Source organism: Lissotriton helveticus, chromosome 1_1, assembly GCF_964261635.1.
Source record: "Lissotriton helveticus chromosome 1_1, aLisHel1.1, whole genome shotgun sequence".
In the NCBI taxonomy this organism is placed as follows: domain Eukaryota; kingdom Metazoa; phylum Chordata; class Amphibia; order Caudata; family Salamandridae; genus Lissotriton; species Lissotriton helveticus.
Genome location: NC_136057.1, coordinates 1,588,134,039 through 1,588,147,314, shown reverse-complemented (window position 1 = coordinate 1,588,147,314; position 13,276 = coordinate 1,588,134,039). Strand labels below are relative to the sequence as shown.

At 45.1% G+C, this 13,276-nt stretch overlaps 2 protein-coding genes across 2 annotated transcripts in view; one reads left to right on the top strand and one right to left on the bottom strand.

Moving 5' to 3' along the window:
• Window positions 1-13,276, top strand: part of ITGB7 (integrin subunit beta 7) — an 887,312-nt gene that overhangs the window by 544,744 nt on the left and 329,292 nt on the right. The gene's annotated exons all lie outside the window — the stretch shown is intronic.
• The window catches only part of LOC144828898 (uncharacterized), a 118,427-nt gene continuing 117,803 nt past the window's right edge, over window positions 12,653-13,276 (bottom strand). Inside the window, exon 3 of the mRNA XM_078687507.1 lies at window positions 12,653-12,962. Coding sequence (XP_078543633.1) covers window positions 12,791-12,962 — 172 coding nt within the window. The 3' untranslated portion in view covers window positions 12,653-12,790. The remainder of the gene's footprint in view (window positions 12,963-13,276) is intronic.

The window sequence follows — 13,276 nt, the reverse complement described above, 5'->3', positions numbered from 1 at the left end:
AGTGGGCCACAACATGTGTGCTGGAGGGCCTCACTCTCCCACAGTGACCAGCTGTGACCTTGCAGCCTGTGGCAATGGAGCAGTGTCAGGATCTCGAGGAGCCAGCTTGGAGGTAAGTTGGAGGATGCTGGCCAGCCAGCGAGACCCATGTATGGTACATTCCTGGACCCTTCTGGATTCTATGTCATTTCAGGGGTGTCCCATCAATGTGAGGTGGACTGATAAATGCTAAAGTGAGGGTGCTGCTGAACAACCTGCCTCCTGCTGGAGGTAGCTGAAGATGCTGCTACTGAGGGAGAAGCCTGTGACACATCTCCCCAGTAGTCGGCCAACCTCCACCCTAGATATGCCCATGCTGTGGGAGTGGAGAACAAACGCACCCTCACTGGATACTTTCCTGAAGGAGAAAAAAAGAAATAACACCTGCTGTATGAACTCCTCCTCCAAACCTAGCAAATTCTGGAAGGAGCGGTCGCTTACATAATCTATTACCCAGGAACTCAGATGAGATCGGGGGTTGAAGACCTGTCTTTTAGCACTAATGCATGGATAAGAATCCTGTGGATTGATCGCCACCTAACATCTCTCTCTGATCCACCTGGACTGCCATGAATGGATGTGAGTTTCCTTTGGCTGCCTTGAAGTCACTCTCCTGCTAAGTGGAGGCTTTGTGAGACAGCGGGCTGGCAGAGACATAATGGGGATTGATGGATTAATCACATGACAATAGCCAGGCAAGTAAATACAAGCATCTCGCTGCACATTACACCTATCCTTCCTCCCAAAGCATTGGTCCCTCACTTGACTGCCTGAATGATTAGGAAGGGCTGTTGTGAGGGTGTTATGGTGTGGATGGCAAACTCTACTGAAGGCTGGTATCTCAAGGCTATGAGGTACTGGTAAAACAAGTGGTGTGACCTTTTGTCACAACTGCTAAGCGAAGTCAAAATGGGAAAGAATGATCACAAACATACAAAACTCACCTTCGACCTGAGCCAGCCCTCTAGGTTGATTCAGAGTACTGGGCAGAAGCGGACTCCGAGTACACTTGTGTGCCAGTGACCGGCACAGACATTAGGGCGTGATTTAGATGCATCATGAATAAACACCTGAAAGAACAGCTGGATACACAAGGAGATCCCCTGGACATAACTGAAAGGCACATCTCAGACACTGGAGGAGATGTGAATGGCAGAGGAGAAGAATGCTCACAATGGAGAAGGTGCTGAAATTGAACCATTCCAAAAATGAAAACTCAGAAGTCTTGTTGCAAAATAATAACTTAAGCATGCTGGGAATACCGCAGTCCATCAATATTGGAAATATGAAACAATATGTCGACAAGTTTATCACCAATGTCTTTGATAGATCACAACTTTCAGCTCTGTTAACTATTGTGCAGGGGCGGCTGGCAAGGCTCAAGGGTGGGAGGGGAATGGACTCGCAGGAAGCTCAAAATAAAAAAATTAAATTTAAAATGTACCTTGTCGCCGCCACCAGCGGGTTCCGCGTCTCCTCTCCTGCTGCCTGTATCCGACTCAGGCTGGAACAGGAAACAAGCATCCAGGCTACCACCCTTAAGCCCATCACAATGCTCCAATGGAGCGTTGTGATTAGTCTGAGCACCGTAATACGGCGCTCAGCCAGGGGCTGTAGCAGTGGGAATGTTCTCCATGCAGGCTGCAATGCACACTGCCGCAGCAGGAGGATAAAATAAAATGATAATAACATTCTGTTACTATAATTTTATTTTTTCCTTTCTCTGCTGCTCCTGGCAGAGGGGCGACGCTTCTCCACCTTAGCGGAGGAGCCGCCTCTGTTGTGGACTGAGCACATCAATCCCTGGCACCAAGGCTCTCTTGAGGCTTTCATTGCATGTAGTTTGAATTATAGGGACATTGAAAGGGAGAAAAGGGATCTGCGTTTTATATAGGTGTGCCCAATTCGATATTTCGGCATTTTACAATTGCTCTCCTGGCCAGATGGAGATATGCATGAACAAGCATTGGCATAGCTTTGGGGACCTTATAAGTATTTAGTTATACAGCACAATATCCTTGATGCAACAACATCAACCGTTGTATGGCTAAACACTTATAAGGTCCCAAAGGTGAGACCAATTCGCTATGCCAATGCTGGTCTATATTTGGAGACCCAGGTGGTGGAAGAGGCAGCATGTTGTTGTGCATCGGCTTCATAAACTGCTTTTACTTTTACCATACTCAGATATCCTCATTCGGAGGTTGGAACTGCACACCAGGGTTCTAAGACTACTGGAGGCACATTGCTTTCTATCATCCTGCTTCCATTTGTGAACACGTGTAATGTAGATGAATGCATGTAGTGTAAAAACTAAGCTTGGCGTATGGTGTCTTACCAAAACGTCAGTATGGTGTCTTGCAATCTCAAGGCAATATTTCTATCCAACACCATCTCATGATTGTTTTCATAGTCTAGTTTGAACCTGACCATATATTCACATCATGATTGATGAGTTACGGAAACCTATCCGTGTAATACCTTGCAGGTTAAAAAGAGAGCTCAAGATTTTTGAAGAGGAATACACCAGATTGCATAAACTGGGGGAGCTGGCAATTCTAAAAAATACATTGTTCAAGTTTAGTAAATAAGCTGACTATGAGGTTAAATATCTCCAGTGTGGGGATGGATGGTGTCTACTCCCCTGAACTCCTCTTGCTGAATAATCCCTTTCTGGGAGTCATCATGGAACCTAAAGCTCAAGTGTCACTGAGACAACTAGGCCTCACCAGGATGGGAAACATATACCTGGAGGACATTTTCTAATCACTAGACCATATCAAGGAACTGGGTGATGTAACCCCATACCTTTTTTTCTTAATCTTCAGTCTAAAGCAATCATGTCAAGAATACTACCCTTTATTTCCAAATGGACTGCTGGCACTAGTAGAAATTATTACTGGCCTCTGGCTGGCGCCAGCACCTAGAGCAAGACATAGATGGAAGGTGGACTTTTGAGAAGATATAGATGGTGAACAGTGGCAGTGTCACCGGTCTCAGACTAAGGAGAGGTCCAGGAACAGTAGAAATGGGTTTTTACACAACATGTTTTTACACTGAATGTATCACATGCCAGCTGGCCACCACGTCAATGAACTGGAAACGGACACGGAGTGCCCTCATTGCTGTGACCCATAGGAAGGCATTATGCACTTGGTATGGTCATGTCCCTTGGTGGCAGACTCATTGTTCATGTAATTGATATACTCTTCATAATAATAGGGACTCCACTCACCTCAGTGCAAGTATAGTAAAATAATAAGACAAACATGGCTGACTTCCTTGGAAGCTGCCTTAACTTGTTTAAAAGCAGCTGCTGTGAGCGGGATTTCCAGAATCCAAGAAATAAGTCAGTTATGTCTGACTTAGAATTACTTTTGAAAAACTGAAAAAGGTGTGGAGCAATCTCTGGTTAATGTTCTGCTTAGAACGAAGGCATTCCCATTTCAGCTCCACTATCATCCACTATTTTTTAGATAAAAGGCCCACCTTCCTTCATTAGCATGAGACGGAGAGTGCAGTTTCTGGCTTAGGAGAAATGGAGGTAAAAAATGGAATTGTCTAAATCTCTAGGAAGAAAGGTAAAATGTCTCCTCCATCCACTTTGTCGACAGGACAGCATTCTAGTAAGTACTTGTGGAGCCCAGGAAGAGCAGATGTGCACTCCGATAAGTTTGTAGTCATAAAAAGCAAAACATCATAGGTCAATTTCTTTGCTATTCTTTGAACATCTTGTTAAGGATTCACTTGAAAACGTGTTGAACAAGTTACGTACCATATTTAACGCTCTTTCTGTAGATACTGTAGTTAACCACAGATTCCTCACCTTAGGAAATCTACCATGCACTAGACTGGATCCATAGAATTTTGCAGCAGAACTGCTGTGCATGCTTCTTGAGCAGTGCAAAGCAGATCTTATTCAAGAGGACTATCTACCTCTACAGGGTCTGCTTCTACACAGCCTTCCCTTTTTTGCTGCAGGAAACCCCACAAAAACTGATCATGCAATTGATGGTCTTTGGAACGATCAATGTAAAAACTTCAAGCTCTTTTGGGCTTATCGATGTACAATCCCCAACTCTTTCAAGGAGTGAGGGGGAGTAAAAAACACCCATGGGAGTCACAACCTTTGTTAAGACCAAATTTGTCTGGAAAGAAGGTGGTGTAGAGCGGTTGCACTGAAAGTGCCTGCAGTTCACTCATGTGACAAGCTGACATAATCACAATTAGGAAGACAGATTTCAGAGCCAGAAGATGCAGCAAGCAATTATGCACCGTCTTGAAGAGCATACAGATGAGAAATGTCAAGCCTACGTTTGGGACCCATTAGGGCATCACAAACAGCGTAAGAGTAAACCTGTGTGTCTAAACTTCAATTGACTTCATCACAACATGTGCTTAAACAAGGACGGTTGGTCCGGCAAACAGAAAGGCCAGAAGGGCAGGCAAGTAACCTTTTATGGTGCCCACTGCAAGGCCTTGCTGGGCTAAAGACATAACAAACAAAAGGACATCTGATAGCTTCGTTTTTGAGGGATCAGTGTCTCAGATTCCACACCGGTCTATGAACTTGGCCCAGTGTCCTGTGTAGATGGGTTTCCGAGGAAAACTGAATGCAGTCAATTGCTGCTACTCATTCTCAATGCATGGAGGTGTAAGTTGCAGAGGTTCAAGTAGATGATCCTGCCCTGTTGCCGAGACAGAAGATCCACTCGAAGTGGTAATCTTATTGGAGGGCAGATGATCATGTTCAGAAGATCGGGGTATCACATTCTCCTGGCCCAACATGGGGCAATGAGAATGAGCTGGTCGTTCTTGATCTTCAGAACTTGGGGCAGGAGAGATAGAAGTGGTAAGGTGGAGGGGTCCCTTGTTCTATTCCAACTAGTTTGCATCTCATAATGAATGCTTTCAAGAAAACTCCAATGTACAAAATTGTTGACACTGAGCATTCTTATTGGTTTTGAAAAAATCTAGCCAGGGTTCTCCCCATTGGTTGAATACCTTGCAGTTCCTCAGGATGGAGATGCCGCTTGTGATCTGCCAGAGGACATCTCCTCAGTTTAACTGCGCTGGCAATCAAGGATCCTGCCAGGTAGGTGGCAACCAAGAAGAAGTTCTGGTACATCAGCCACTCACCACCCACCCCCTTCGACTGATGGCAGCAGAGCCTTCAGGGGGTAAATTCATGGCCCACAGCTCCTGTAAGTGGAGGTGTAGTTGGCCCCCACTGGAGACCAGAGGCCTCAGATCGTTGTTTCTCCAAGATGTCCCACCAACCCAGTAGTGATACATTTGTCGCCACTCTCAGCTCTGGGCGGTGGCGAGGGGGAGGAGCGTTGGGTCAGCCACAACTGAGGATTTTGGCCCATCTCCTCCAAGACATGGATTTGTCAAAAAGGCCTAGATGTTGGACCCAATGTGATCTCAGATGCCACTGTGGGGCTTGCATGCCCCGCCTTGTGTAGCTGATAAGGAGGATGCATAAAGCTAAAAGGCACCCTTATCTGAATCGAGCCTGAAATATCAGGATAGTAGTCCGAATGTCCCAGACTTGTTGCAGAAGAGTAAATGTCTTAAACTCAACACTGTCAAGGATCACTCCAAATAATGGAAACCTCTGTGATGGAATCAGGTGGGTCTTTGGCTCGCTTATGGTAAGCTCCAACAATGTCTGAAGTTCCAACATTGTCTGGTGGAGGTCCATGACTGACTGCAGTGAGCTCGCTATCAGCATCCAATCGATGAGCTGTGGAAATACAGTAACTCTGAAAATGGGCAGCAATCACCACCTCCACCTTTTGTGAGCACCTGAGGTTCGCTGTTGAGGTCAAAGGAGAGTTAATCAAACTGAAAATGCTCCTGGCCCACCTTGAACTATAGGTAATGCCTGTGGGACTTAATGATGGGCGTTTGAAGATAGGCACAAGAGCAAGGACACCATCCAGTCGTTGTGGCCCAGGGCAGAAAGGATCTGAGCCAATGTGAGCAATCCTGTCCCCACTGTTTGGGCATGAACCGATGAGGAAAATTAAAGATGCCAGTTGGCTTTGGTAGCAAGGGGAAGAGGAATTGGAGCATTATTCACCCTACTGACCTATGCACTGTCTGTCAGTTCTTTGTCTGTAGCCATGAATGGACCAGGCTGTCAGCTAAATTCATGTCTGATAGTGCTGTTGCTGCTTATAGGCCAGCCCCTGGAATTGCACCAGAATTTACAGAAAAGCTAGGTAAATTGCTTTTCAATTTATAGCCCCAAGGAATGCACTGTAGCTCTACTGTCTACAAAACATTCCAGAGCACATTCTCTCTGAAGAGGAGAGACTCAACAAAGTGCATGTTGATTGAGGATGCACGGATATGCCCAGAAAATCCATTTTATCTCATCCAAGCGTGTCTGTGAAGCACAACACTTGTACTGACTTCCCTGCCAATGCAGGCTGTGGTATCCAAGCCAACACGAATGATATACTTTCCTGTGTCCTGCCCATCATAGATCATCTGAGCACAAAAGTCTCTAAAGTCCTCCATGACCATTGGCAAGATCTTGTTGGCCCTGTCCCAAATGGTATGTTTATATTGGCCCGATAGACTGTGTTTATGACTGCCAGTCCCATGCTGACAGAAAAACAGTTGCTTGCTGAGGGCATCAATCATTTAGGATTCTCAATCCGTTTGATGGATCAGAAATTAATTTGGATTCAGCTTACTGTACAATGAAACTTCCAGGGGTAGGGTGCTTGGTGACAAAATTTGGGTTACTGGCCTATGCGGCCTGGCCACCTGCCAACTAACATGTGGGCAAGAACATTGTTTTGACCAGGTAGTCATCAAAGTATCTGTGAGGGTGTAATTAAATGAAAGAAAGCACTGATTTTGCTGACCTGGCTGCAAACTTTGTGTCAAATCATTAGTCTTAGCCCTAATGAAGGGCAATTGTAATTCCAGTACCTAGGGATATTCTAAGATGAGGACCCTACAGTTAGAAGTATCCATTAGAAACATGTTTCTTCTGGACCAGGGAAAAAAAGAGAGAGGGGTAATTTGTCTAAACAATTTGATACCTATTGCTGGAAAGTTTTGGATTTGTAGACAAAGGGGGTCAATGCTAATTATGTGTGCAACTTAGAACATTCATGTTAAGCAACTTCACACTAAAGATGAAGGTACCTTCTTGTTTATTACTCCTTAATGAAGACTAGGTCTCAGAAAAGATGTAGATCAATCTTTCTAATGCCTATCCCCACAGTATCATGACTATCCCGTCATATATATATATATATATATATATATATATATATATATGTAAATTATTTTATTATACTTAAGAGACAAATTAAATATCCTTCTCTTCAAGATGTCAGGAGCACATTGTTTAAAAAGCACTTAGAAACAGTAAGGGCTAGATGATAAACTTAGGGATTTTAATGGCACATATATTTATTCACCCTGCTCCTAGAGAATACACTAGTGACAAGAAGGAGCCTTAATTATCCATGGATAATTAGGGCCTTCTTGCATATATCTATGCTAGTCCATATCTTAGCAGATTTCTTGACTGGAATGGAACTCCAACACATTGAGACTATGGCATTTAATCACAGTCTCAAGGGGCCTCATTTATGAGGCTGTGCGTCACTTTTACGCCGCCGGTGCGTCACTTTATATGACTCACCAGTGGCATAAAAAATGCGCCTTGTTGCGCCATATTTACAAAGTGACGCATCTAGGTAGATGCGTCACTTTGTAAACCCCTGCGCCACATTATACCTGTGCCAGGTATAATGTATGCAAAGGGGGGCGTATTGACGCAAGAAAGGGTCATGGAAGTGACGCAGTGAAATCTATGAGATTTCACTGCGCCACTTCTAGGACTCAAATGCGTCAACATCTTACGCCTGCCTCACAGCAGGCGTAAGACTGATGCAAGCCCTTTCACATGGGGCTTGCCCCATGTGAAAGGACACATTGCTGGAGTTGTGTCACTTTTGTGACACACTCCAGCAATGCGTCACTTTTGCGCCTACAGATCCATCAGAAATACTGACGTATCTGAAACTCCTTGCACAATGATGCGTCATACTGTAAATATGACGCATCATTGGTGTCGCAAGGAGGGCGCAGTGAAAAGTGACGTATCGCTGTTTTCATGCAGCGATGCGACACTTTTCATAAACGAGGCTCAAGGTGTCTGAGGTCCTGGTTGTCGCTGGAAGCCTGCTGCCCAAGGACTATCCATAGATACTTCAATTTTGGTGACTGCCCTTTAAACAAGCATTGGAAATGCAATAGGGCTCGCATTAGGAAAGTTTGAGCTATTGGTCTTATAAATGACATTTTTTTTTATTTATGTGTTGTTTTTTAAAATAGGTAAATTAATAGCTTTGTCATTTACAATGCCAATAGTTATAACTTTCGCAAATGTGACACCTATAGCATTTGTAATGCAACATGTTTTGTATTTACGTGACTTAGATTTATTGATATTACAAATAACAATGGCTTTTAACTTTTTTAAATAATTAATACTTAAATAAAAGTGATTGTAATTTATAATGGCAATAGCTTAAACTTTTGTAAATAACTTTAGTGAAGATTATGTTCAGTGTATTTTATTGTGACGAAAATCCAAGAACAGAAGTGAAATATGAACATCTTTTTTGACATTTGTAATAAAGCTTGAAACATTGAGAGAACATATTTGAACCAGTGATGCTGTGGTGATGTTGAGTGATGCTGTGGTTACGCTGAGTGATGCTGTGGTTGAGCTGAGTGATGCTGTTGTTGCGCTGAGTGATGCTGTGGTGATGCTGTGGTGGTGCTGAGTGATACTGGTGTGGTGCTGAGTGATGCTGCGGTGGTGCTGAGTGATGCTGCGGTGGTGCTGAGTGATGCTGGGGTGGTGCTGAGTGATGCTGTGGTGGTGCTGAGTGATGCTGTGGTTGCGCTGAGTGATGCTGTGGTTGCGCTGAGTGATGCTGTGGTTGCGCTGAGTGATGCTGTGGTTGCACTGAGTGATGCTGTGGTTGCGCTGGGTGATGCTGTGGTTGCGCTGAGTGATGCTGTGGTGGTGCTGAGTGAGGCTGGAGTGGCACTGAGTGATGCTGGTGTGGCGCTGGCTGATAATGTGGGGTGCGGAGTGATAATGTGGTGTTGCGGAGTGATGCTGGGGTAGCGCTGAGTGATGATGAGTGGTGTTGTGGTGGTGCTGAGTGATGCTGGGGTGATGCTGAGTGATGATGTGGTGATGGTGAGTGGTGCTGAGTGATGCTGGGGTGGTGCTGAGTGATGCTGTGGTGGGGATGAGTAATGCTGTGGTATTCATTGATGCTGTAGTGGCGCATAGTGATGTTGTGGTGCCCCTGAGTGATGCTGTGGTGGTGCTGAGGGGAGCGGGACGAGAGGAGAGAGGTAAGAGGGTAGAGAGTAGATAGGAGAAGAGACGTGAGAGAGAATAAGAGAGGGGAGAGAGGAGAGTAAGGAGAGGGGAGAGTGAGGAGAGGGTTGAGTGAGGAGAGGGGAGATGGGAAAGTGAGGAGAGGGGAGATGGAGAGGAGAGAGGGGAGTGAGGAGAGAGGGGAGTGAAGAGAGAGCGGGTAGTGAGGAGAGAGGGGAGTGGGGAGAGAGGGGAAAGAGAGGGAGGGGAGAGAGGGATTGGAGAGTGAGGAGAGGGGAGAGTGGTGAGAGGGGATAGTGGTGAGAGGAGAGTGGTGAGAGGGGAGAGTGGGGATAGTGAGGATAGTGAGGAGAGGGGATATTGAGGTGAGAGGGAGGTGAGAGAGGGAGGGGGGAGTGGTGAGAGTAAGGAGAGCGGAGAGATAAGAGGGGCTGCGCATCCCTCATTTCAGTTCTTCTGTTGTGGGCAGTGGAGTATCTTTACTCACTATTGTTTGGTGAGAATATTAGAGACAAAACATCTGACTGAATGGTGGTCCGAGGGGACTGCATCTCATGCTGGCGAAAAGGCAAGATTTAGTAATTGAATGCTTCAAGGAAATATTGTCTACACAAGACATCTTCTACCATAATGTCGACAGTCTGAACATTGTCCACCAACTCCGAGGATTTCATTAAAGGAAATCGGACATGCTAAAGTGCTTGACGGGCACTGGCACGACGGGACTGATCATACTGTAACCAACGGACAGCAGAGGGTGACGAGACGCACGGGGAGCAGCAGCCTTTGATGTGCCGGGCAGTGAATAATTAGGGGAGGAGAAATGCCAGAGCGCACGCTGGGTGAAGCTTGCACAAAGACAATTTTCACGGACCCTTCTTCCATTTATTAAATCCGATTTAGTTCCCCAAACCTCTGCAACCCTCGGAGTGTACGACACTCCTGCGGATTCTAAGGGGACACACTGGTTTATGTTTTACTACTCCTACAGATTCCAAGGGAACACACAGGCTTATGCTTAACTCCCGAAGACAATAGATGTTCTGGTCAGTTTTTAAACTAACTAAAAAAACATACTGAAAGGTCGCACTGAAAGAACGCGTGTTTTTACGCTTTATTTATTTATTTAGAAGTGTCTTCGCTTTGGCTTTAAACTAACAAACAGAAAGCAGATTAAACAGAAAGCCTGACGCCTCGAGCCCGACTGCACTGCGATTACTCAGCAGGTCGAAAGTCTGCGGGAATAATGACTATATTTCTGAAGTCGTTATTTCATGCTTCCAATTCCCGCTCACAGCTGAGAGCCAGAGCCGCCTTTCGGGATTGAAAGATGTCGGTAGCAAGGGAAGTAGAAGGAGTGGGAAAGAGCGAAATTCCACCCAGTTTGAAATTGTGTCCCTGACAATCAGTGCCAGTGAGGAGAGGTAATATTGCGGGCAAAGGAAGGCATCGGGATTATAAGGGAAGGGTGAGCAGTGGAGAAAGGACACGCTTAAATAGGAATAAGCAGAGGGCAGTAACAGAAGAGGGTTGGGGGAGATGGGAAAAATGTAGGTAAACAATGATTATGGAGTAGTTCGGAATTGAGGTTTGGGAAACAGTGGGTGAGTCTGGGAAAGCGGACAGGATCGGAAAACAAAGGTGGTGAGGGGAGGGACTGTTAGTGAGGAGTAAAAGCCCCAATGGGGAGCATTAGCAAATGTATAGCGAGTGACTGGTGAAGAATGAGGGGGTTCATAATAAGGAGGGGGAGCGACTAACAGATAAGTAAAGTGAGGGGTGAAGAGATGGACTAATTGAGATGGTAGAGACACTAACAGAAAACAAGCCTTGGCCACTTAAAATAAAATAAAATAAAAAAGGAGACACGGCCTGTCGGCCGTGAAACTGAAAGCACGGCTGGCCGGCCGTGAAGAAGCCTTTGATGCAGCAGGGGGCAGTTAGGAGAGGAGAATGGCTGGGCTGAGGCAGAGCACAAAGCCTTTGATTCAGCAGGGGGCGGAGCGGGAAGAGCTGCTGGCGGCACCAAGCTGACGATTTGATGCTGTGCACGCGCATTTGAACTCATTGCGCTTGCGCATTGAGCTAAAAGCGCACATGCACTGCATCAAATCGCCAGTCTAGTTAAAGTCTGTTTAAGCCCCTATAGTCTCGCTTCGCTCAATGCGCATGCGCATTGACAGGCGAGACCTAAAAAGGATGATGGGCCCATAGAACTTCACAAGTCCATTACAGTAATCTCCTCAATTGTCTGGGCCCAGTTACTACAAGAGTCCTTTATTTTCAGGTGACTCATACCTACATATGTCGTTCTACCTTCATGGACCCTCATTGTGTCATGGAACATGGAATGGCTGGTTGCTTAGAGGTAAACCTCATTGCTCTGATTTCTACTCTTCCCTGTCACACTCCTTACCCAGTGAGAGATTGCTCCTCCCGCCAGTATAATCACCAGGCTTTAATCATATCTGTTTCCCTTGCCTCCAACATGGCACCTGTGTAACTGACATAAAAGGCTACTAATCTCATATACTGTAATCGCAAGCTAAATGAACCTAACAACCCACTGGGATGTGTGGGATGGGAAACTTGGACAGTGACGGGGATGAAAAGAACTCAGATTAATGAAGATTACAAGTAAGTAACCAGACATTTCTGTCTTGTCCCTCTTCCCCATCACAGTCCTTACCCAATGAACTTCTACTCAAGCAAAAAATCAGTTTTATAAGAAAAGGAACATGAATATCAATGCACATGTTTATTCAGGTATAAATGTGATACAATAATGAATAACCTTGTCAATGATTTTCTGGAGTGCTCAGAAACGAAGCTCCAAAAGCAGCTAAACTGCTTCCCACAAGCATTTATTTACAATGACTGAGAACAGTGCTCAGAGAACCCAAGTTGCTGCATTACAAATTACTTGCATATTAGCACCTTTAATCTTAGCCCAGGAGGCTTTCAAAACTCTGGCGGACCTACCCTGGGTTACATGTGAAATACTCTCTCCTAGTGCCTCATGGGCTGAGATAGTAGCCAACTTCAACCACCTATTTAAAGTAGCATAAAATTATTTTAATTTGTTTTTTTTTTATAAATCTTTGTATTATGCTTTTTTTGGAAAGGAACACAGAAAAACAAACCATAACAAAATCAGGTACAGTCGTGTAGTGTCGTACATTAGTAATCCATACATCAAATAGTACACTTTTATAGCCATGGCAGGCCATATGAAAAGGCATCAGTGCCAACCCCATACTGCTGTATCGTGGTACCATGGGGACTCCCTATTCTTTGGGCGCCAATGGCCCGTTGCAGGTCTTTTGGCCCAAGGAAAATCTGTCTGGGACCCGGTTAATCGTCGATCACCGTGACATCAAATCCATAGTATTTCCTCCAGTTACCCCATATCCTGCGAAATTTCTTCGGGCATCCCCTCGCCTTATAGGTGACCCTTTCTGCTGCCATATACATGTCCATCCCGTCTCTCCACTCTCGGAATAGTGATTCACTGACGGGTTTTAATCTGTTTAAAAAAAAAATTGTCTTTTTATTAAATAGTTATTAACATCAAAGAGACAGCACAGAGGAAGCAGATTATGCTTTCTGATTAGCAGATACATTATCAAACAGAATTGCACGACAGTACACCCTAAGGACATTTTATGTGAGGGGGAATCATCCAGGTCAGTGCTGAGTGACGGGTTGCAAATATTCCCTCGATAAACATTCCAGGGGCCCCATATCTGCGACCACTTTCTAGGGCAATCTCACCCTATATACACACAGTCTTTTCCCTATACATACACCAATCTAGATCAGCATTCCAGTCTTTTACCG